Here is a 24,694-nt window from a genome sequence, read left to right as displayed (position 1 = left end):
AAAGCGAGAAATCACCCCCCAGGGGGGATGGTCTCACCGCAAGCCCTTCTCCATTCTCCTCTCGGGATCTTGGGCATACACGCTCATGCACCCAGCATGAGTTTTAAGCCACCAGGTCCGGGACGCGAACCGCGGTTGACGACGTGGGAGTTCAGTGACATAGCCATTATGCTAACTGCTGGTTCCCGCCTCATAGCTTCTTAACAGGATTTCTGGAACTAAACCCAAGTATCCTGATATCTGATAGGCTATCTCCCTTGAAAAGTGGGAGGGTGTGGGGATAAAGCCATTCCTTTACCTTTTTTGGTTATTAAATCTTCACATCCCTGAATGACTATAGTTTAGCTCAACTTCTTTCAAATATTTACTTGACAGATAATGAAAAGATACTAGCAGACTATGGGACAAGTTTTGTTACAGCATGGAAGAATACTCACAACTACAGGGTATGGAACAGCAACAAGCATCCAGCACTTGCAGAAATAAATCCAAAGTAAGCACATCCTCTAAAAATTAATAGTTCATAAAATGACTGGTTTACCAGATATGTTCAGTAGAAAGAAAAATCTTTTTTTTTTGAGAGATTTTCACTGTAGGGCGCGTACGCTCGCCAGACAGACAGAGAGAGACATAGAGAAGAAAGCGAGAAATCACCCCCCGGGGGGATGGTCACGCCACAATCCCTTCTCCTCCATTCTCCTCTCGGGATCTTGGGCATGCACGCACACGCGCCCGGCGTGAGTTTTAAGCCACCGGGTCCGGGACACGAACCGCAGTTGACTACGTGGGAGTCCAGCGACATAGCCATTACGCTAACTGCTGGTTCCCTTTCTTCTTTTTTTTTTTTTAAGAAAATCTTAACTTCCATATTATGAATATCTTTAAGAATCTCCTTAACTGAGCTGTACAAAGCTCACAAATACGGAAAAATGGCTTAAAGACCACTTTCATGTTCAAACTTCTTATACAAAAGTGCAAGACATTAAGCACTAATGTCTCTCCAGTTCTTAGTGTGGCAGTCCTTCTCTCCCTTTCTTTCCCTTTAATGTAGTGGTCAAACAAATTAGAAGCCTAGACTTACTAGGAGGTTATTTTAAAACATGAAGTAAGTAAAACTGATTAAAGTTTATATTTGAATGCCTAGATTTGTTCCCATATCAGACTGTAAAATTCAACAAAACTTAACAAAAGTTAATACTTGTCCAGATAATGAATGTTGACTGGATGAAGGCTTTATCCTACACAGGCATAAAAGACATGTTGTAGATTGTGTACCATTATGAAATAATAGCGTATGTGAATGCAAGAGAGTAGAGTCTAAGGAGTTCAATGTATGTAGTATGTATATCTTAGGAACTTGTTTTGTAAATCAAAGCATGTTGCATGTGCTTTTGTGTGTGTGTGTTTTAATGATACAAGCATACACTGTTTTCATTGTATTTTAAACTTTTGATTCTTGCTGGGCAGCTAACAAAAGTCAACTTTGTACTAACCACCATGTTATTGAGGGCTAGGATTAACTTTACTTAACTCAGCTGGGGATGTGATTTAAATGTTACTAGAAAGAATACTTACCCCACTGTATATGTGCACACATACATAATCCAGGTATTCAAGCCAGAGCAACATAGACGCATCTATCTGCACAGGTGAAGTGGCACAGAAAGATTTTGAAGAACATGTCTGTTAAGTAAAGCTTACCATCTATCAAGAAAAATAACTAGGTTCAACACCAATTTTGGTGAATTTAATCACCATACTTGGCTATAGCAGAAACCTTTATTATCATAAATGTAGTAAAAATGTAGTGTAGTAAAAGTCAGATCTATCTTAATGGTATTAAATGAAAGTGCTAGGAGCTAAGTACATTCCCTCACTAACTATATACTATTCTGATACAAGCTGAAGGGAAACAGATGGGAGCTGCTCAGTAATGGCACTCCTGGTGCTGGGGCTTAAAAATAGGACAGCGGTTGCTGTTGCACCCAGCACATGGGGCCCTTCCAGTGTCCTACCTTGGGCTTTACACGAGAGGTTTGATTAGGTCTTTCTCCATTGTATCTGATGCCTTTCACTTGAATCATCTCTACAGATCTTAATGCAAGTCTATAAAATATTTAGCTCAAACGAGTTTTAAAAGATTATAAAATAGCGCTTAGAAGAATGTGTAAAGCTGGAACTAGCAGATGGAGTAATGGTTACATCACTGGACTTCCTTGTAGTCGAGTGTGGTTCAAGTCCTGGATCTGGTGGCTTAAAATTCATGTTGGGCGTGTGTGTTTGTGTGTGTGTGTGTGTGTGTGTGTGTGTGTGTGTGCGTGTGCACGCACGTGCGTGCATGTGCACGCATGCCAAAGATCCCAAGAGGAGAATGGAGGAGAAGGGACTGTAGTGTGGCCACCTCCCAGGGTGGTAATTTTCACTTTCTGTCTCTCTGGTGAGTGCACATGCCCTATTGCAGAAATTTCTCTCTGAAAGGAAAAAAAAAGAATGTGGTAAAGCAATTGTTATTTAACTTAAAAAGAAGGCTAAGGGAAGGACCTATTAACTAACGTGTATAGTAAAGAGGGAAGTCATGCCGACATGATGTTCAGATTTTTAACACTTTCACTAAATTAAAAATAAATTAGTCATTGATTGTTATCAGGGTGTATAACTTGAAAACATTCCAAACTAATTGTTGTTTTTTAAATTTGTGAAACCCTTCATCAGCTCCTAAAGGCTAGGGAAGGCAGCAGTCTAACAACGAGCAGGCATATTTCATCCCTTAAATACAGCCAGTCCAGTGACACAGACAATGATTAAATGACCTGTCAATGATTTCAACGAATGATCAATGAATCCAGAAAAAGGAAAAAGTGTTACATATGCTTACTGCAGCCCATGAAGAACAGTTCATTGTTATTTAAAAACTGTCAATAGCTATTAGTAGAGAGCTATAGTCCAAGCCTAATGTTCTAGTATCAAGATCTGGGCTCTATCATGCAGTTATGTTATCCCTAAGAGGTTTGCTAAAATTTTCTTAGCACAACTCTTTGTTTTTTGGTAGCTTTATTGGTGAAATACTCATAGTCTAAACTCAAACTTTGTTTTACAGCCACCCATTTCAAGGCCAGTACTCAGTGTCAGACATGAAGTTAAGATTCTCACAGTGAGTATTTAGAGAAAATACTGAGAAAATTCTTGTCAGAATTTATGCCATGTGTTTCATTGCTGATTGGGGTTATTTTTCTCCACTTGATAGACTGGTGCTTTAGGTAACTACTTATGTGCATAACATTCTTTAGTTCAGCAGTGTGCATGTTTGAAAGTAAAAACACTCTGTTCCATGGAGAACTGTATGAACTAGTAACAGGATTTGCCATTCCTACTTTGGTAAGTACCTTTAGCAAACCATAACTATCACGGACATATATCCTTATGTCTTCACCATTTTTTGGTTTATGTGTATGTCCTTTTTTTTTTTTAGAGAGAGAGATTTTTGCTATAGGTGGCATGTGCTTGTGAGAAAGACAGAGACAGACAGACAGTGAGAAATCACCCCCCGGGGGGGAATAGCCACACCGCAGTCCATTCTCCTCCTTTCTCTTGGGATCTTGGGTACTCACACACACACACCCGGTCTGAGTTTAAGCCACTAGGTCAGGAACTCGAACTGTGGTGGACTAAATGGGAGTCCAGTGACGTAGCTACTACACCATCTGCTGGTCCCAGTTTATCTGTATGTTCTTTTAGTATATTCTGAAAATTAAGGTGGTTAAAAGGTAATAAACTCGCTTATAGCAAACAGTGAATAATTTCTCTTCTTTTTCTAAATTCCAATTGGGGGTATTTATCAAGTAGTTTGTGTATGCATGCATGTGTATATGTGAGATTTTTCTGTTCTTCGGTTTTTATGGGTTTTTTTTAGGATTTTTAAAAATTTGTCCTAAAGTCATCGAAGCAAAAATCATGATAAAACATTCTGCTTTCCTTTACAATTGCCCAACGTGAAAAAAAAAAAAAAAAACTATTTGTAGGAAAAAAATGGTTTTGTACATGGGATAAAACAATATAAATTCAAAATTTACAGATAAGGGTTAGCTCTATCGCTCCTCTCTTTAAAAAGTTTATATGAATATCCAGTCAAACCAACAAGAGTATCTCCCTTGAAACGTTATTTCTATGGCTTTCCAAGTAGACCACAGGACTGCACAATGTCTTGAATGTCCTCAGAAGGCTCTGTCAGTGATCAGGTAACAGAGTAAAAACCCCCGAGTCCTTTCTTTCAAATGGAAGAGTGAAGACAGAGGGACAGAGAAACTATTCAAACTTCGTCTTCTTTCCTTGTGGCTTGTGGTCTCCTCCTCCTCTGCCTTCTTGGAAGCCAGAAAAGGTTTGCTCAGTGAGGAAGTGAAGCCTAATGGTTTCCAAGATGGTGGATAGCTCAAGATGGTAGATAGCTCAAGATGGCTTCCGTATGCAGTGCCCTCCACACAGAAACATCCTGGGAGGGTGAGTTTTAAAATGCAGGCAGTTGAGCATTAAAATTTTAGGTTTGGGGTGGTCTTCCATGGCCTCCTTGGTAGCTTTGGCATCTTCTTGACTGTTGAAATCTACAAAACCAAACCTTTTGGAGGATCCTGTTTCCCGGTCAGTGACTATCCTTGCATGAACAGAACCATCAAAAGACTCCTTTAATGTCTCTTCGGTGGTATCCTCAGACAGACCTTTGACAAACAGAGTTTTGGAGGGCTAACTTCTTGCATTAGGTGATCCCCTGGGTCCTTGCAGCTTCAACCTGATTGCTCTGCCTTCAATTTCCCTTTTATTACGGGAATTTAAAGGTTCTTTAGCGTCTTCAAATGAAGCAAATTCTATAAACGCATACCCTTTAGATTTGCCATTTTGGCTCTGAGGCACTTTGATAAAAGTTGCCTTCTCAAATACTTCCTGAAGCATTTCTTCAGTTGCATTGTAGGAGAGGTTGCTGAAAACCAGAGTTTTTGATTCACCACTCCAAGTGCTATTCTTTCCACATCTATAGTCTTGATTTTGACCTTTCTCTCCAGTGTAGTATAGAGAAATAGACAGGCCATCAATCGCTGTTCCCTGCTTTTCTTCAAAGGTTTTCTCTGCATCAGCTTCTGTCTTAAATTCAATGTAAGCATCCCTTTACTTTTTCCATCTTTGCCGATTAATTCTGATCTCCATGGCATTTTCAAATACTTCTTTTAATTCATCTTGAGTGACTTTGTAGGGGAGATTTTTGGCCAAAAGTGTTCTTGCATCTCAATCTTTCTTATTGTCTTTTCCTTTTGGTTTCTCCAGTTTAATTTAATTGCCAAAGACTTTTAAACCGGTGAGTTCCAAAGCTTTTTCTAGATCTTCAGCAGATTCAAAGTCAACATAGCCAAATTTCCTAGATGTCCCGATTCTGACATCTACGAAAGGAAGATCATTTTTAGCAAAAACATCACTAATACCAGTTTTTAGTTCAGGAATAGACTTGTTATTGTTCAGATTTCCAACAAACAGATGAAAGGATGTAGTTGATTCTGTGGCTTCCACCTTCTGTTTGGTCATTTCCTTCTTTTATTTTCCAGGAACTTCTTTGACAGGCACTTCTTCCTCCTCATGTTCCTCATCATCTTCATCATCATCATTGTCCACATCTTCTTCCTCATCATCCCCATCCTCCTCATCCTCTTCATCTTCTTCTTCAGCCACAGTCTTGGCTTTGACAGGTGCAGCTTTTGTAGGAGCTTTCTTTCCTTTGACTGGTGTGGTCTCCATAACTTCTTCAGATTCATCTTCCTCATCCTCATCTTCTCCCTCCTCATCATCCTCGTCCTCGTCATCATCATCTTCCTCAATGTCATCTTCTTCCTCCTCATCACTGTCTTCCTTCTTGACATTCTTGCCATTCTTTGACCCCTTGGCTGCAGTGGCAGCTCCTTTCTTACCAGGAGTTGCTACTAATGCTTTGCCTGATGTGGCTCCCTTCTTGCCAGTTGTTGTGATTGCTTTGGCGTATGTAACGGTCTTCTTGGATGGTATGGCAGCTGCCTTTTTGCCTGGGGTGACTGCTGCTTTCTTGGCAGGTGTGGCAACCGCAACCTTTTTTGTTGGAGAAATTACCACCTTCTTTGCTGAAGTTGTGGCAGCCTTTTTACCTTTTTTCTGAGGGATGATAACCTCTTCTCCACTGCTATCATCTTCATCTTCTGACGTTTCCTCATATTCACTGTCTTCTTCTACCTCCTTTGGAGGAGGAGCCATTTTTGGGGGGTCACCTTCATTTTTACCAGCCTTAGCGAGCTTCACCATGATGGCAGCTTACAATGGCAGAGTGTGTGGCGGGCGGGTGGCACCGATGAGTCTTGGGGAACTCCAGGGAGGTTGATGGTGGCTGCGAGCACTGAAGATTGCAGAGCACGTATGTTCGGTGGCCAGCTACAGCTGGAGACTCTGAGGTTTTTTAAAATTGTACTTAACACTTCTTCCTTTACTCAGTTCTGTTCAGAATAGTGAACGTGGCAAAAAAATTGGAAACGTCATGGTCACAACCAGCCGGAATGTTGTACAAACAGGAAAAGCTGTTGGTAAGGAATGCCTTTGTCTAAGAACCATTTGCAATCATAACATTTTTTCTGTTCTTAGTATGTGAATGATAACATAAAGTGGTAGCATATATACATATCACATACACAGAGAGGTTTTTTTTTTTTTTTTGGTCGTCTTGGTTAAATGACTACTCATGGGCCACCAGCAGCAGGTGACATTGGTGGTTAAGGCGCGGGATCCCACATGACTGACTCTGTGGTTTGAGTCCTGGACCTTACAGCTTGAACATGCCAGGTGCATGTGCATGTGTGCCCAAAATTCCAAGAGCAGAATGGAGGAGGAAAGATTTGGCATGGTCATCTGATTTCTCACTTTCCCTCTCTCTGTCTCTCCAGTGAATGCATGTACTCTATGGCAAAAATATTAAAAAAAACATAACAAACAAACAAAAAAACTGCTTTGGCACCTGAAAATATCAAAGTTCATCAAATTTTGCCACATCTGATGGAGAATAAATTTTCTGATGAGGTCACAGTTCTTGTTTTCAGAATTTAAGCATCACTGGAGTTTTTTTACCCTATTCCCTGAGCCATTAACAGTTCTTTATAAATAGTAAAGATGCATAATAAAGTAGACATTAGAAGCTGCTATCTTCTAAGGTAGAATCACACAATTTAAAAAAATGAATACAACCTATAGTTGGCTTTTTTGAAAAGATCAGTAATGATGAAACTTTTTAGACTGGCAAGGAGAAAAAGAAGATAGAAATTACCCATTACCAATAGAAATTACCAATATTGGGAAGGAAAGAAAGAGCCTCACTATAAATTGTACAGAAATTGAAGGGACAATAAAGGGAAGATAGTGAACAACTTTATGCCAACAAATTTGACAGCACAGATGAAATATACAGATACTTTGAAAGTCTCAAATTACTAAAACTGATACAGTAAGAAATAGAAAATCTGAATAGCCCTGTGTACTAAAAATGTTAAATTAGAGACCCCTGGCATAAGGGATACTGAGGCAGCGCTCCCTGGGACCCCCAAGCCAGAGACCCCTATCTCTGTCAGCAAGGAAACCCTCAGCTCTGCAGCCACCCCACTTCCTACTTCAGACTCCTGATGTAAGGGATACAGAGGCAGGACTCCCCAACCCAGCTCCAGTCCCGGGGTCCCCAAGCCAGAGACCCTATCTCTGTCAGCAAGGAATGCCCTTAGCTCTGCAGCCACCCCACTTCACACTTCAGACCACTGGTAAAATTGCGTGCCGTGCTAGTGCTCAGTGTGCAACTTTTTCTTTATTTTCCTTATTAATTTTTTCCTACTTATTTGTTCCTCACTTCCTTTATCTACATCATCCCTGGTGGTTTAGATAGGTGTAGAATTACAGTTTTGAAATATTCTCGTATTATAAGACTCTGGAATCCTCCCTTTTACTGAACCACCTGCAAAAAAGGAGATACTTTTCTTTGTACACCTGAAGAGAATATTCCTCCTTAGATCACATTGCTAAACACAAACAGAAGAGAGACTTTGGCAGTCTTCAGTCCACTGCAAAAAGGAAACACACTTCCTCCTATTAGAGGAAACGTTCTCTTAAAAGGTATTCCAAAGGGAACACATCTCCCAGTGCTTAGAAGTAGAAGAAGAACCTCAGGTCTGAATAAAGCAGGAAATATGTCTCCATCAAAAGAACACAGTGACTCCCTTCCATTTCTTGAAAAAAATACAGGAAGTTACCAAAATGTCTGAGAGAGAATTTAGAACATTCATGATAAACAAATACTATGAGCTGGAACAGAAAAGAGACAATGAACTACAGGAGATTAGAAAGTCCTTCCACGATATGAAGGAAGAAATAGAAACACTAAGAAAGAATAAGATGGAAGTATTAGAGGTGAAGTCTGTAATACAGGAAATCAAAAACTCTCTCAAAAGTATTAAAACTTGAGTAGACCATGCTGAAGATCAAATATCTGATGCAGAAGATAAAACTTCTGACCTAGAGAAAACCAGCAATATGCTAGAGGAAATAACAAAAAAAATGAAAATGAGGCTAACATACAAGAAACACTAGATTCCATTAGAAGTCCTAACATCCAAATAATTGTTATCCCAGAAGATGAAGAAATTAATAAGGGCATGGAAAACCTATTTCATACAATCTTAGAAGAAAATTTCCCAAGTGTAGAGAGGCACTCAAGCATCCAGACCCAAGAAATACAAAGGACCCCAAATAGAATCAACCCAAGAAGATCTTCCCCAAGGCATATCATAGCCAGACTGGTTAAGACCACAGATAAAGAAAAGATACCCAAACTGGCAAGAGAGAAACAACAAGGGACTTACAAAGGTCACCCCATCAGGCTAACACTGGACTTCTCAACGGAAACAATGCAAGCAAGGAAAGAATGGGAAGATGTATTGAAAGTGTTAAGAGAGAAACAATTTCAACCAAGATTATTGTATCCTTCTAGATTATCCTTCATATGGGAAAAAAAGATTAAAATCTTCTCAAACAAAACCTGAAAGAATTTGCCAGCACCAGGCCAGCTCTCCAAGAAACCCTGAAGTAAGGACCATTACAGGAAAACTATAGAAGTAACAGCCAGAACAAAGGAGTACAAGGCAACTAAGACAATGACCAACTTTTTTTTTTTTTTGAAGAGGTTTTTGCTGTAGAGCATGTGCTCTTGCCAGACAGACAGAGACAAACAGAGAGATATAAAGTGAGAAATCACCCCCCAGGGAGGATGGCCATGCCTCAATCCGTTCTCCATTCTCTTCTCGGGATCCTGGGCACGCATGCACATGCGCCCGGTGTGAGTTTAAGCGACCGGGTCCGGGACTCAAACCGCGGTCGACTATGTGGGAGTCCAGCAACACAGCGATTATGCTAACTGCTGGTCCCAGACTTAAACATCAGGACAGGTCCAGTAACATCAATAATTATATTGAAAGTTAATGGATTAAATTCCCCAATCAAGAGACACAGACTGGCTGAATGGATTAAAAAACAAAACCCCTCTATCTGTAGCCTATCCAATTCATGGATAAAGACGTACATAGACTGAAAGTAAAGGGGTGGAAAAAGGTTTTCCATGCAAATGGGAACCAAAAAAGAGCTGGAGTTGCAATACTGATTTTTTTTTTTTTGGAGAAGTTTTTATTATAGGGCACATGCACTTGCCAGACAGACAGAGAGACAGAAAGATAGAAAGCGAGAAATCACCCCCAAGGGGGGATAGCCACGCCACAATCCCTTCTCCTCCATTCTCCTCTTGGGATCTTGGGCACGCACGCACATGCGCCAGCGTGAGTTTAAGCCACCAGGTCCAGGGCTTGAACTGTGGTCGACTATGTGGGAGTCCAGTTACATAGCCATTACGCTTTCAGCTGGTCCTGCAATACTAATTTCTGGCAAAATAGGCTTTAAAACAAAAACTGTTCGAAGAGACAAAGAAGGGCACTATATTGTAATAAAAGGGTCAATCGATCAAGAAAATATAATGCTTATTAATATCTATGCCCCTAACAGAGGAGCACCCAAATATGTGAAGGAAAGACTGTTAGATCTAAGAGGGGAGATAGACTGAAGCACACTAATAGTTGGAGACCTCAACACTGCACTATCCTCTCTGGAGAGATCATCTAGACAAAAAATAGGTAAAGAGATAAAGGACCTAAATGATACCATAAATCAAATACACTTAACACATCTATAGAACTTTCCATTCAAAAACCACAAGATACACTTTTTTCTCACCGCTACATGGAACCTTCTCGAAGATTGACCACATCATAGGGAATAAAGCAACCCTCTACAGATTCAAAGGCATAGGAACTATACCCAGCATCTTCTCAGACCATGATGGAATTAAATTGAGTTTAATTTCAAGAGAAATCCTCAAAAATACTCATTTACATGGAAACTAAATAACCTACTCCTGAATGACTCCACTACTACCAAAGAAATAAAGACTGAAATGAAAAGATTTATGGAAGCCAATGACAACGAGGACATGAGTTTCCATAATCTTTGGGACACTGCTAAAGCAGTCATAAGAGGGAAGTTCATAGAATTTAGTGCACATAAGAGGAACATGGAAAGAATGCAAATGAATCACCTAACATCATGCCTCAGAGAATTGGAGAAGCAACAGCAAAAAGATACAAAAAACTCCAGGAGAAAGGAAATATTAAAGATATGAGCAGAAATAAATGGAATAGAACATAAACAAACTATACAGAAAATAAATGAAAGTAAAAGCTGGTTCTTATTGAGAAGAAGAAAGAAAGGAACCAGATGAAACACATCTGCTATGAAGTAGGCAAAATAACAACAGACATAGTAGTACAAAATGTTATTAGAGGATACTATAAACATCTGTATGCCAAGAAACAAGATAATCTGGATGAGATGGACATATTTCTGTGCAAATAGAATCTACCTAGATTGAGCCAGGAGGATATAGAAAGTCTGAATAGATCCATAAAAAGCCAGGAGATTCAATCAGTAATAAATAACCTCCCAACAAAAAAAGCCCAGGCCCTGATAGTTCACCTTTGAATTCTACAAAACTATAGACCAGTATCCCTGATGAATATAAACGCAAAGATTGTCAACAAGATACTAGCAAACCGTATCCAACAACTTGTAAAATAGATTATACATCATGATCAGGTAGGCTTCATTCCAGGAATGCAAGGTTGGTTCAACATATGCAAAACCATAAATGTAATGCACCATTTTAATAGGAAGAAAGATAAAAACCATACGGTCGTATCAATTGATGCAGAAAAAGCATTTGATAAGATACAATATCCCTTCATGATCAAGTATCTCAGCAAAATTGGCATATGAGGGTCATTTCTCAACACAATAAAAGTTATCTATGAAAAACCCATAGCGAACATCATCCTCAGTGGAGAAAAGATGAAAACTTTTCCTCTAAAAATCGGTAGAAGACAAGATTGCCCATTTTCTCCACTCCTTTTCAATATAGTACTGGAAGTCCTGGCCATTGAAATCAGAACAGAGGGGAAAATAAAAGGCATATTAAAAAAGGAAAAGAAGAGATGAAACTGTCTCTATTTGCAGATGACATGATTGTACACGTAGAAGACCCAACGATTTCCATGAAAAAAATTTCTGGAACTAATACATGAATATAGTAAAGTTGCAGGATACAAAATTAATATCCATAGCGTTTTTATATACGAACAACAGGCAGACAGATAAAACTGAAAAAATTGTTCCATTTACCATAGCCACAAAAAATATAAGATACTTAGGGATAAATCTAACCAAAGAAGTTAAAGACCTCCACAAGGAAAACTACAAGAAATTGAAAATGACACAAAAACGTGGAAGGATATCCCATTTTCCTGGATTGGAAGAATTAATATGATCAAAATGGCAATTTTACTCAAAATAATCTACATATTTAATACAATGCCAATCAAAGTACCAGGCACATTCTTCACAGATCTAGGAAAGACAATCATTAAGTTTGTCTGGAATCATAAAAGACTCCGTATTGCCAAAGCAGTTCTACACAAGAAGAGTGTAGTTGGCGGCAGCTTATTCTCTGACCCCAAATACACTACAAAGCTGTGGTAATCAGAACAGTGTGGTACTGGCACAGAAACAGACAGGTGGACCAATGGAACAGAATAGAGTCCTCAGAAATAAAGTCCCAAACATGTAGTTAACTGATTTTTGACATGGGGAACCAGTCAATCCAGTGGGAAAAGGAAAACGTCTTCCACAAATGGTGCTGGAAAAACTGGATTTCCACTTGGAGAAAGATGAATCTGAACCCCTACCTCTCACATTTGACAAAAATCAAGGCAAGGTGGATCAACAATTTAAATCTAAGACCCCAAACTATAAAACTGCTCCTGGAAAACACTGGGGAAACTCTGGGAGTCATTGGGGTAGGCAAAGACTTCTTAAAGATTACCCCCAACGCACAGTTGATAATCCCCAAAATAGACAAGTGAGATTACTTCAGACTAAGAAGATTAGTGTGAATAGACAGCTCACAGAATGGGAAAATATTTTTGTAAACTATGTGTCAGATAAGGGACTGATGACCAGCATTCACAAGGAACTCAAGCAGCGGTTCCAAAAAAAGATGATCAATCCTATTAAAAGATGGGAGAATGACATGAAAAAACCACTCTAAAGATGACATAGGAATAACTAACTAAAAGGCATATGAAAAAATGTTCAACATCCCTCATTGTAAAGGAAATGGAGATCAAAACACTGAGGAACCAAACCCCAGTCAGAATGACTAAGATTAAAAATAAATAAATAAATAAAAAATAAGACAAGTGCTGGCAGGGGTGTGGTGAAATGGGGACTCTCTTACACTGCTGGTGGGAATGTAAATTGGTCCAGCCACTATGGAAAACAATGTGGAGATTCCTCAAAAATCTACAAATAGAACTACCATATGATACAACAATCCCACTCCTTGGTATCTACCCAAAGGACAGAAGAATACTTAATCAGGAAAGTGCTTGCACTTCAATGTTTATTGCAGCGCTATTCACAATTGCTAAGTCATGGAAATAACCCAAATGCCCACGAACAGATGAATGGATAGATAAACTGTGGCAAGTATACTCAATGGAGTACTATACAGCCTCCAAAAAACAACAAAACCCTCGCTTTTTACTGGAAATGGATGAATATGGAAGACTTACTGCTTAGTGAATCAAGCCAGGCTAGGAAGGAGAGGCAGTGTATGTTCCCGCTTTATATATACCGAGTGTCTGCACTCTATGACTGAAACTTATTCACTAAAGGATGTAGAAACACAGTACATAGATGTAAATACCAGATTTAGTATGTGTGCAAGAGGAGGGTCTGCGGAAGGACGTTGAGAAGAAAAGTAGGCAAAGTATTGATGTCACAGGGAGGTGCGGTATTGTCTGTTGAGGATTGCGGGAGACCTACTCCAGCTGGGGTGAGTTGAAGCTCGTAGGAAGGCAACACAGGCGAAAAGAAATCAGGCAGAGACCTCCATGCCCTTCAGCATGTTCTCAGCCGAATATAGTCAGAGCCAGCTCAAGACTGCAGCCTCAATGGCTAGGAGATATATATATTATTGGGGGAGTTTTACAGGAGTAGGAGGAGTGAGGGGAAGTAAAAGATTTTACTCTAAAAAGTAAAGTATTCAAAGCATAGGAACAGTAATCATAAAACATGATGTCTGTTTTGTTCAGGCATAAACAGTCATAAACCATGTCTGTTTTGTTTAGGCATAAACAGTCATAAACCTCAGAGCGAGGGAGTCTATTTGTCTGGTGCATTCTCTCCTTAGATCTTGATTACCGGGAAAGGTCTTTTGGGTGAGGCCACTCTCAGGAATCTTGATAACCTCAGTCTCAGGCCAGCTTGTTAACTTCACCCCCGGGCCAGCTTGAGAACTTCAGCCTCAGCCTAGGGTGGCAGTGGATTGCCAGTTACAAAGGCTTAGATAGAAATCCTATCAGGTTAAGTAAAGATAAGGTTAATATATACTAATATCTATATTATCTCTGGGGTAAGGAGGTTAACAACTGACCTAATGGTTATTGTGTACTTGTGACCCTCTAAGTACCATTCTATACAATGGCTGTGGCTCGGGGAGCAGCAGTCTTTCCTTGTCCTGAGATCAGTGGTGACTCATGGTCTTTGTTTGGGGTATCAGTACCTCGTGGATAAATCCCTGAGCTCCTCCTAGTTACTGAGGTCATTTCACCAATTTAGTAGCTTTCCATTAACCCAAACCTTTCTAATGCTATCTATGCAATCCCCAGTAGGAGAAGCGAATGCAGCATTCTTTATTGACATTTTCCAGGCAGGTGGGGTGAGTCTCATGGAAATAATTCCCATTCACCACTGCCTTAGGGATCCACATTCCTTCAGGATTATTGTAAAAGTTACAGTAAGGCTGGGGGTGTTATTTTACCCTTATGGGGTACTGGGGTACCGTAAGGACAGTAAAGCTCATGGCAAAGAGATTGAAAGCACAAACCAGCACAACAAACACAGTTGAAACCTTGAGCTAATGGCTGCAGCCTTGCTTGCAGCTCTTCTCAGCCAAGCCTTGGTTAGACATGAGAGGCAGCTCTCCATGTTCTGCCCGTGTTGGCTGCATGGCTTCCGCCAGAGGATATTTTGTGGTTTTGTCAACCTTTTTGGGGAGAGATGCTCATCTCTTGAAATATCCATTTTGTAAGACAAATGATAATGTGATTGAATGTATAAAAGAAAATGAACTGAAAAATGATTAAAAAAAGTTAAATTAAAAAACTTTGCCACAAGGCCCACATCAGGAATAAATAATACTCATTTTACACAATCTTTTTGAAAGTAATGAATGAAGTAGTTCTCCTGAATTCGTTTGCAAAGGCCAGTATTACCCTTAATGCCAGAGTCAGACAAATAATACCATACTTTTTTTCTTTTTTTTTGGAGAGGTTTTCACTATAGGGCACGTGCGCTCACCAGACAGAGACAGACAGAGACAGAAAGTGAGAAATCACCCCACAGGGGGCATGGCCACGCCGCAATCCCCCTTCTCCTCCATTCTCCTCTCGGGATCTTGGGCACGCATGCACACGCACCCGGCATGAGTTTTTTTTGTTTTGTTTTGTTTTTTGCTTTTTTTTGGAGAGGTTTTTTTGCTATAGGGCACGTGCACTCACCAGACAGACAGAGAGAGACATAGAGATAGAAAGCGAGAAATCATCCCCGAGGGAGGATGGTCACACCGCAATCCCTTCTCCTCCATTCTCCTCTTGGGATCTTGGGCATGCACGCACAGGCGCCCGGCGTGAGTTCTAAGCCACCAGGTCCGGGACGCGAACCGCAGTCAACTATGTGGGAGCCCAGCGACATAGCCATTATGCTAACTGCTGGTTCCCCCGGCGTGAGTTTTAAGTCACTGGGTCTGGGACATGAACTGCGGTCGACTACGTGGGAGTCCAGCGACATAGCCATTACGCTAACTGCTGGTCCCTACCATGTTTTTTATAGTCTTCTCCACCCAGCTTTTTTTCACTTCAAATATTTTTAAAATAGTTTCATATAGATCTAAGGAAATTCTTTGTTCCTTTCTATGTTCTTAACATTTTATTTTTATATAGTTTTGAATTTAAACATCACAGAAGTGCTAAGAACTCTCAGTTATATCTGATTCACCACTCCTTTACATTCTGCCTCATTTGCTCTGTCATACCAATATGGAAGAGTGGGACCTACCTATCTCCTTCCATAGCTCCTGAGAGAAGTTTATTAGCCCTGACTGAACACAATCCAAAAGCCCCAGATCTAGGTAATCTCTATGAAGAGGTCATTATAGCTCCAACATTCTTTATACCTAGAGAGAGAGTGAGAGAACTCTTTTTTTCCCCATGTTTCATCTTTTAATCAGCTCCATGAAGTACATTCTAAACACTATATGAGACACAACAGAATATTCTTTTCTTCCAGTATTAAAAAAAAAATTCACATTCACACTTTTAAGAAACTCTTCTATATAATCGGGACCATGATTTTGTATTTAAAACAAAACCTCCAAGTAATAATGTTCTTGGTGCAGATTTCTTAACACTGGGAAATCTCTTTCTAACCATGATAAATACCATGTGTACATTTTAGCTTTTTGAAATATCCCTAGATATGTATTTATTTTAAAAGTCTGACCAAATTTTTTTTAACCAGAATCCATAATCCTTGATAGCCCAAACTTAAAAAACAAAAACAAAAAACTGTTGAAAGTAAAAATATCTACTCTACAGATGTCCCAAAACTTGTCAGTAAACGGAAGAAAAAAATTTTTTGTAAATGCATGGAGTTTTCTGAAAGGTTTTTAACAAGCCACCTTGAGTGCTCAGTTCAGAAATAGATGTTGATGTACTAAAACAGATGTTTCAGTGCAGTTTCAAAAATCTTCATAAATACAGCCATTTGGAAGGACAATCCTGGATCAAAAGTGTTATTCCTTATGTATCTACATTATATGTGCATTTCTCATCTCAGTTGTCATAATTGTCTCTCTAATTTCCTTCTGAGTAGTGATTATAACCACCCTGGCTTCTGCCTCTGGAGTCTCTTGACCATCCATACCCATAACCATATCCTCCAGTTCAACTATCTTACCTGCCACTCCCATATCTTTGGTCCCCACCACTTCTAGAGTAGCTGCGACCATGAGCTCCAAAGGCACCCCCTTTGGTTCCCTGGGCAGACTTGCCTGCATGGTCCACACAGATCTGGCAACCATCCAGAGACTTTCCATTCGTGGCTCTCATGGCATCAGAGGCATGCTCTGGGTGGGTGAAGGTGATAAAGCCAAAACTCTGGGATCACTGAGTCTCCTGGTCCTTGACAACGACCACCTCAGAGCTAGGATCAAAGCTGCTGAAGTGGTCCTCTAGTGTCTGCTCATTGCTGTTGAAGTTGAGCCCTCCCATGAAGAGCTTCCCTTCTTCAGAGGACATGGCAGTGAACTTGAGTCCTGTAGGGTAAATTTCAGGAAGGGAGAGAAAAACTAGAAACTAAAAAGTAAAAGGACCGGACAAGGCAAGCTCTGAAGAGCAAAGAGAACAGGGCAAGAGAACACTTAAAGTCATTTTAATGACACAGAACACATAGCTCTATAGCTAGGTTCATTTTAATATAAAAGAGTGGAGTTAAGGCATTTACATCTATATAGCATGATGCATTTGACTTATTTGACTTCCTTTGAATTTTTTTTTTTGAGAGATTTTCACTGTAGGGCGCATGCGCTCGCCAGACAAACAGAGAGAGACATAGAGACAGAAAGCGAGAAATCACCCCCCATGGGGGATGGTCACGCCGCAATCCCTTCTCCTCCATTCTCCTCTCGGGATCTTGGGCACACACGCACACGCGCCCGGCGTGAGTTTTAAGCCACCGGGTCCGGGACACGAACCACGGTCAACTACGTGGGAGTCCAGCGACATAGCCATTACGCTAACTGCTGGTTCCCTGAATTTTTATTTTTAATAGAAAAATTCTACTTTGTTACAGATACACAGTATGAATTGTTACTTGATTTTTTTTTAAATGATGCTGATGTTGATAATTAAATTCTAAGGCCAAATTTCATCTATACTCCTCTCTATAAGAACAGTAGGAAGTATATGATTTGACTTCAGCAATTTTACTTTAGCATTAATTTTTTTTCATTTTTTTATTTTAATTTTTTTACATACATTCAATTATATTATTTAGTTTACAAAGTGAACATTTCAATATGTGAACATTTCTCCCCAGTCAGTTGATCAAAATATCTTCCACCAATAGCACCACACCTCCCCATCCTGTCAATGCCCTGTCTCCGTATCCCTCCTCCAAATGTCTTTCCTTAGGTCCCTCTTCTCCATACACTCCACTTCTGGCACTAACCCCCATCTCTTGTGTTTGTACAACCTTAGGTCAATCAATTTCAGTCATAGAGTGCAGACACTCAGTATATATTAAGTGAGGACATACAGTGTCTCTCCTTCATAGCCTGACTTGCTTCACTCAGCAGTAAATCTTTCATATTCTTCCACTTTCTGTCAAAAGCCAGGGTTTTGTTGAGATTATGCCCTTTAAAACAAAATAGGCTTGAGGCAGATAGAACTCCACGTGTTATTTGTTTAATATGACAAAATTAGATGAGAAAGACAAATTTCCTTACACCAGTCTAACCACTCCTCCCATTATTGATGACTCTTATGTAGCTAGCACTATGAGTATTAAACAGTTTGGGGCCAGCAGGTACAGTGGTTAAGGTATTGGATGCCCACATGGTCAACTGCAGTTTGAGTCCTGGACCTGATGACTTGAAACTCACACTGGGTTAGTGTGAGTTTGTAAAAGAGTTGTAAATGAGTTGTAAATCCTGAAAGGAAAATGGAGAAGGGATTGCAACGTGACCATCCCCTCTGGGGGGTGGTTTCTTACTTTCAATCTGTGTCTCTGGCCTATGACAGAAATCCCCACCCCCACTCCCAAAAAAGATACAGTTTGATGGATACTTTCAGAATGCCTAGGAGAGTAGGGTTCTGCATCCAGAAATTATCCAGTTTTCTTTTTTTTTAAAAAAAAAGAATTATTTTATTTCAGCTTTATTTATTTATTTATTTTAATTTGACAGAGTGAGTGAGGCGGTGGGGTAGGGGGAAGAGAAAGAAAGAGAAAGCAAGTAGCCAGGTCTGGGACTTGAACTGTTGTTAGCCATGTGGGAGTCCATTGCCCCTAACCAGTGCGCTACCTGCCGACTCTCCAATTTTCTATAAGGCATTCAGCATGAAAAGGGATTATTTTGAAACTAGAAATTTAAATGTTATTTTAGTATCTGTTAACATATTTGTGCAGTCAGTGTATTAATGTTTATTAATTAGCATTGGTCTCTCACTATTTTATCTTTCTTTTGTATTTTGTTTTTTCCTCTCCTTTCTATCAGGCCAGTCAGTTGGAGGAGCTCTTTCCAGTGCCAAGATAGCTATGTCTTCATGGCTTTCTACTTTCACCAATTCCACCCCGCAAAGTCTCACTGAGTCACTTGATGGGAAGCCCTGAGTAAGTTTGCAGAGGCTGTGTTGCTTTCTTAGGATTCAGTGTCTGTCTGCTGCTACTCCCAGACTGTTCTTTACCAGCCATGGGTCCACAGCAAGGGACTGATAAAACAGGAATCTGTCTGCTTACATGGATGCTTACTCTCTATAAATGAATCTCACGATGCTGAAAGGATGAAATAACAACCATAGCAGGGATGACTTTCCAGGTTGGGGTTTAAATTGACTATTTTGATTTCATTCTGAGCCTGATTAAAACACACAGTGAACCTTCTGATTATTTTTCAGTTTTGATGTTACACATTTGCTTACTTTAGATAAAATTTTATTTATGTAAATTTTGTTCTGTTTTGCTTTTTGAATACCTAGATGGTCATTGTAACTTATTTGCTAAAATTATGTTCTATTGCTATTTTAACTTGTCTCTATAGTCTAAAGTTGGCCCCAAATGTGCTTATAAAGTTAAAGGGTCATACAGTCCAGGTTTTATTGTTTTGCTGAGTTATATGATGTTTTTTCTTTATTTTCTACCCATAAAATGTATTTACCAATTCACTGCTTCATAGAAATGAGAATGTCAGAGTTAGTAGTTCTGAGGATGGAGGAGTTTGTTTTCATGGTTTTTATTTGTTCTTTCCAAATCCTTAAAAACTTGCTTTGAGACCTCAAGGAGTGTTACTGTGCTTTCCTTCTCTTCCTAATTATACAAGTGGGTGTACAGAAAAATGCCATAGTGATGGCCACCTTGGTGGGGAAACAGTTTAATATGAATGTATCTCTGGGACAATACTTTCAAAGATCTATGTGTTCATTTTGTCAGCCCTTGGTATGTCACAGTCTTCTACATTCTTTTTTTTTTTTTTTTTTTTTCAGAATTTGTGCCTCCTGTTGTTTTGAATAGTTTCCTTTGGGTACATATAGCTCTACAGGTTTTCTCTTCGTATTCTTCATAAAGCTCTGAAGCTCTTGACTTTCCTACTTTGCTGAGAATCCTCCCGTAATTGATCCCTACCCCCTTCCAAAAATATTTATAAAGGAAAGGTGAAGTGATTCATAACTATTAAATAGGAATTTCATTTACTTCATTCTGTTGAAAAGCAAGAGGGATGAGAAGGCGTTAGCTATGATATCAGTCACCTGTTTCATATTAGACATATGCATGTGTGCCATTGACTGATGAGATGTACATAACTGGCTGTCATATGTTTACCATTCTCTGCTCTCACTTTTGCTTTTCAGTGGACTTTGATTGGGTGTTCTCCAGGAATACTTAACAGGGAGCAAACTGTTTTTTCAATAACAAAGGATACTTGGAAAATACATTATGAGTATAATCTACATATGCTACAAAGAAGTACTGGGAAAATAAGGGACCTAATTAGAAGGACACCAGTTATGTTTGATTTACCTCTTAAGAAATGTTTGAGAAGTAAATCTCCTGAGGTATATGCAAAAAACATTAAGACATAATCTGAACACTCTTAAATTTTCTAATGTGTGTTTTAACATAAGTCCAGCAAATCTAAAAGCATGCTTTCTTTTGAACATAACTCAAGAATTCAGTGACAATAAAATGAAGGACTTGGGGCCAGCAGGTGGCATGGTATTTAAGGCACTGGACTCCCCACATGGCCAACTGCAGTTTGAGTCCCAGACCTGGTGGCTTCCTTTCTCACTTTCCCTCTCTCTATCTCTGTTTCTCTCTGGTCAAATTTAAAATAAAATGATTCTTTTTAAAAATTATTAAATCAGGTGAAGGGCTTAATGTGAAGACTCCATTAGTTCTACTAATTCCATTAATTAACCAGGAAAATTAACATTCTCAGGAAATATTATTTGAAGAGAAGAAACTAATACTAAATAAAACCTGAAAAGATACTTTAATCCATGTTGCATTGAGTCTGTAAAGAATTCTAACATATTATTTCATGAGACTATACCAACCATTGGAGTATGATAGTGTATCCATGTGTAATTGTTACCTGTCAACTACTGGAAGTCACACTGCTAGGAGCTCTAGGTGCCCTGTGAGGGGTCAGCTGGCCAAATACTGGTTAGTCCTTTAGTTTGTGTGATGAGGGCAAATTCCTGTCTTCAGTTATTCAAAAGCAGTCCAACCCATATTTTGGAATCCACTGAAATAAAAAGTTACATGAAATATTTAAGTTTGCTTTAGTATCACTTGTTCCCCATTTGAATGTACACTTTGAACTTTCTATTATCATTTCTAATTAAGAGTTTGACTCTCACAGTAGTCAGTTAACTGGCTGTCAACATAAATGAATATATTAGGAGACAGAAGTTTAGTCATAAAATGGTCAGAAGAACACCCCTGTATTCCTTCAGTTTTTGGAAAGTATAAGGAGTTTTCAAGAATCCTAGGTCACTATATTGTGCCAGGGGTCCTAAGGCAGCGAACACAATTGAAGGCAGGAAGTCTGGCCCCTTCTTTTGTGAGTTTGCATACTTCCGACTTGGACTCTAGGCTACAGCTAAGAAGCGGTAGGTAGCCTTTCTCCAGACACTGGCTCTGTGAGCCATAGGAGACAACTCTGGGCCATCTTCTGATATATTACTGGTCAAAGTTAGTGTATTGGTGGCCACGTTGCTCCAAAGCTTGCTAAGGGATGTGTATCTTAAGAGCTGAGTATATGTAAGTAGACCTGAGAGAGCAAAGGTCAGCCATCCTTTTTTAGGTGTGCCAGGCACAGACTACAACTATAGTTTAATGGTAGCTTCAACTGCCATCACAATGACTTCGTAGTATTTGGAAAAAGTCCCTGATACTCTTTAATTTCTTCCAGGCATCGTAATGACAACGAACAGATAAGGAAGAAAGAGTTAAAGTTACCAGTTGTGGGCTAGGAAAAATAGGAAAAATTGCGTGTCAAACAAAAGCTTAGAATATTTTTAGGCTCTATTTGACTCAATATGTATAGTCTGCCCCAAATCCATTAGTATTTCACAGCCTCCAAGTCCTACAATAGTTTTCATCTTTAAGAGACACAGCAGCAATATACCTTGATGAAAATCAGAGCATATGATATGACTTCCTCAAATTTATCTTCCTTTCCAAGTTCTGTACTGAACATTTAATGTTTTTTAGAATAATTTTCTTTGGAAAGCCAGAGAGAAAATTGAGGAGAGAGAAGTGAGCTGTTGCATGGCTAAGTAACAAGGTAGTAAATGTCTGGAAGTATTTTGAGAGCAGTATCTAATGTGCTAAATGTTCTAAGAATTTTTTAGAAAGAAATTAGAATTCAGTCTGCTAGTTTTTAAATGAAGCTTTAAGGTTAATCTCTTGGCAGACAATTTTTTTTTTTTCTCATTGTATTTTGTGAGAAAAGTTTTGCAGAAGTTACAGTAGCTTGTTAAGGTCATTGATGCTAAACGTTGCCTATTTTATTGAAGAGTTGACTCTTAAATGGCATCAGTGTTATCATGCTCTGATCTTTAACTAGAGATTGCCCATCATTCCTGGCTTTGGTAGCCTTTCAACGTGACAATTTGAGAATGCTGCCCTAATTATTCAAAGCTGATTCATTCTAAATCTTTGGATTTGATAACTTTGGATATTTTTTTTTGTAATTTCTAACATTCCGTAAGTACTTGTCAAGGATAAAGAAAAGACGTGTGATTCTTAGTCTTTTCATGTAAAACTTTGCACACATGATTTTCTGATTTTATTATGAAGGAGAGCAATCTAGTTCCCTTGTATAGTAACTCCAAAATTAAAAGGTTGTGCATGTTTGAGGGATTGGATATATTTTGTAAAACTCAATACATTTGTATTTCTGTGCTCTCCTAAAGCTTACCTTTTTACTTAGAGATAATAGAAACTATATATTTAAATCATGTAAAAAGAACACAAAATTTAGGGTTTTTTTAAATTTTATTTTTCATCAGCTTCTTACACACATAGTATGCTGCTCAAAATTTTTTGTGTGTGTGCAATATAAACAATCGTACATTTCAATCAGGTTCTGAGCCAGAAAAGGTCATAGAAGCTTAAAGAAAGCATCTGTGCTTAAAAAATATTGTTGTTTTTCTTTTTTCTTTTTTTTGGAGAGGTTTTTTGCTATAGGGCTTGTGCGCTTGCCAGAAAGAGAGACAGAAAGTGAAAAATTACCCGCCAGGGGGATGGCCATGCCACAACCCCTTTTCCATTCTCCTCTCGGGATCTTGGGCACGCATGCACGTGCGACAGGTGTGAATTTCAAGCCACCAGGTCCAGGACGCAAACATGGGAGTCCAGTGACATAACCATTACTCTAACTGCTGGTCCCTGTTGTTTTTCTGAAATATTTATATTTGATAGCTGGAAAAATAACATCAAGACTTAAATGTTTCAGGGGAGTTGGTCAGTAGTTTCTAAGTTTAGGAAGCATTTGATTAATGAGTTGGTGAAGGCATTTGGTTATAGAAATAGTTTAAATATTTTAATTAAATGCTTTGTACAAACCCTTTTTAAGAAAGTTTAGCTTAGAACACTACAGAAGGTTTCTAAGGAAATTTAGCTGTGGTACATGTTTTGGTCAGAAAAGTCGTTTCCCTTTAGTCTTTTTCTATATTGTATTAGTTCTTTCTTTCTGTTGTCATTTTTTAGTTTTGTTTTTAAAAGGTGTTAAAAATGATAAATCATGTCTAATCATACTGAATTGTAAAACTTTTGTTGTATCTTTATTTTAAGAAAAATGAGAATAAAATTATCCTGTTTGCTCTGCATACAGTTGTACTTGATCTGTCCTTCTAGAAGTACCTCGTATATCATCCATGTGATCTCTGGCCTACTTCATGATTGGATGGCAGTGCCACTTTCAGTTTTTTAAAGGAACCAGCACATAGAATGAACCAAAGGATTCACTCCTTATTTACTCTCTCATTTTGGCATTGCTTATAGTGGTGCCTCGGCTTTCAGGTGACCTCCACAGGAAGAGCTCTTTAACTTTATGGAATGCTAAGTGCAGTGTTCCACAAAGAACCAACAGACAGGGGTTGATATGATAATGTTTCATCACATTGTTGACAGAACCTCCTAGGAAAATAGGATATTGTTCCAAGTACCTCGTTGTTCTACCTAGAGTAGTAAGCTTCAATAAGTTCTTGATATTTTTACTGTAGACTCCTAGCACATTTTCATGTATATTTCTATGTGCTGTGGTTTTGTTATAACTGTTCTACAAAACAGTCCTTGTGGCATGCTTCACAGAAGAAACAGGCAAACTTCCTACCCACTAGGAATGTGTGCCTCCTTGATGATGTTACCAATGTTCTCTGATGTGGACCAGGAGAGCCCTAGGGTCAGTGAGATGACTTGAGGACAGTTGAGCTTGGTTTTGCCAGCATCTCCTTCCCTTTCTTGTTAACATGCTGTGATGGCTGCAGGTTCAACTGTGAGGATGTGATGGGGACTCATCACCCAGGGAAGAACTACCTTCTCTTCATTATGATAAGGTAGGAGTACTTTTTGAATCTGGTAATATCTAGAGACAGTGTGATTATGGAGCCAGTTCTAAGGGATACCCTTCATGAAGGGCTTCTCTGCCTGGGATAAT

General features: G+C 39.1%; 1 protein-coding gene and 2 pseudogenes across 6 annotated transcripts in view; 1 reads left to right on the top strand and 2 right to left on the bottom strand.

The window, feature by feature from the left end:
- AVL9 (AVL9 cell migration associated) overlaps positions 1–23,016 on the top strand; it is a 95,773-nt gene extending 72,757 nt beyond the window's left edge. For 5 of the 6 annotated variants that reach the window (XM_027769465.1, XM_027769463.1, XM_027769464.1 and 2 more), the window contains exons 12-15: positions 376–493; positions 3,098–3,151; positions 6,496–6,584; positions 19,028–23,016. In XM_027769465.1, coding sequence (XP_027625266.1) covers positions 376–493; positions 3,098–3,151; positions 6,496–6,584; positions 19,028–19,143 — 377 coding nt within the window. In that variant the 3' untranslated portion in view covers positions 19,144–23,016. The remainder of the gene's footprint in view (positions 1–375; positions 494–3,097; positions 3,152–6,495; positions 6,585–19,027) is intronic. The other variant, XM_006171485.3, reaches the window with a different exon arrangement.
- LOC102489134 (nucleolin-like) lies at positions 3,368–6,486 on the bottom strand (annotated as a pseudogene).
- LOC102482862 (RNA-binding protein 3 pseudogene) lies at positions 16,545–17,267 on the bottom strand (annotated as a pseudogene).
- Positions 23,017–24,694: the final 1,678 nt, after the last annotated feature.

Source organism: Tupaia chinensis, unplaced genomic scaffold (genome assembly GCF_000334495.1).
Source record: "Tupaia chinensis unplaced genomic scaffold, TupChi_1.0 Scaffold149666_1, whole genome shotgun sequence".
Lineage (NCBI taxonomy): Eukaryota > Metazoa > Chordata > Mammalia > Scandentia > Tupaiidae > Tupaia > Tupaia belangeri.
This window is presented reverse-complemented; position numbering and strand designations above follow the sequence as displayed.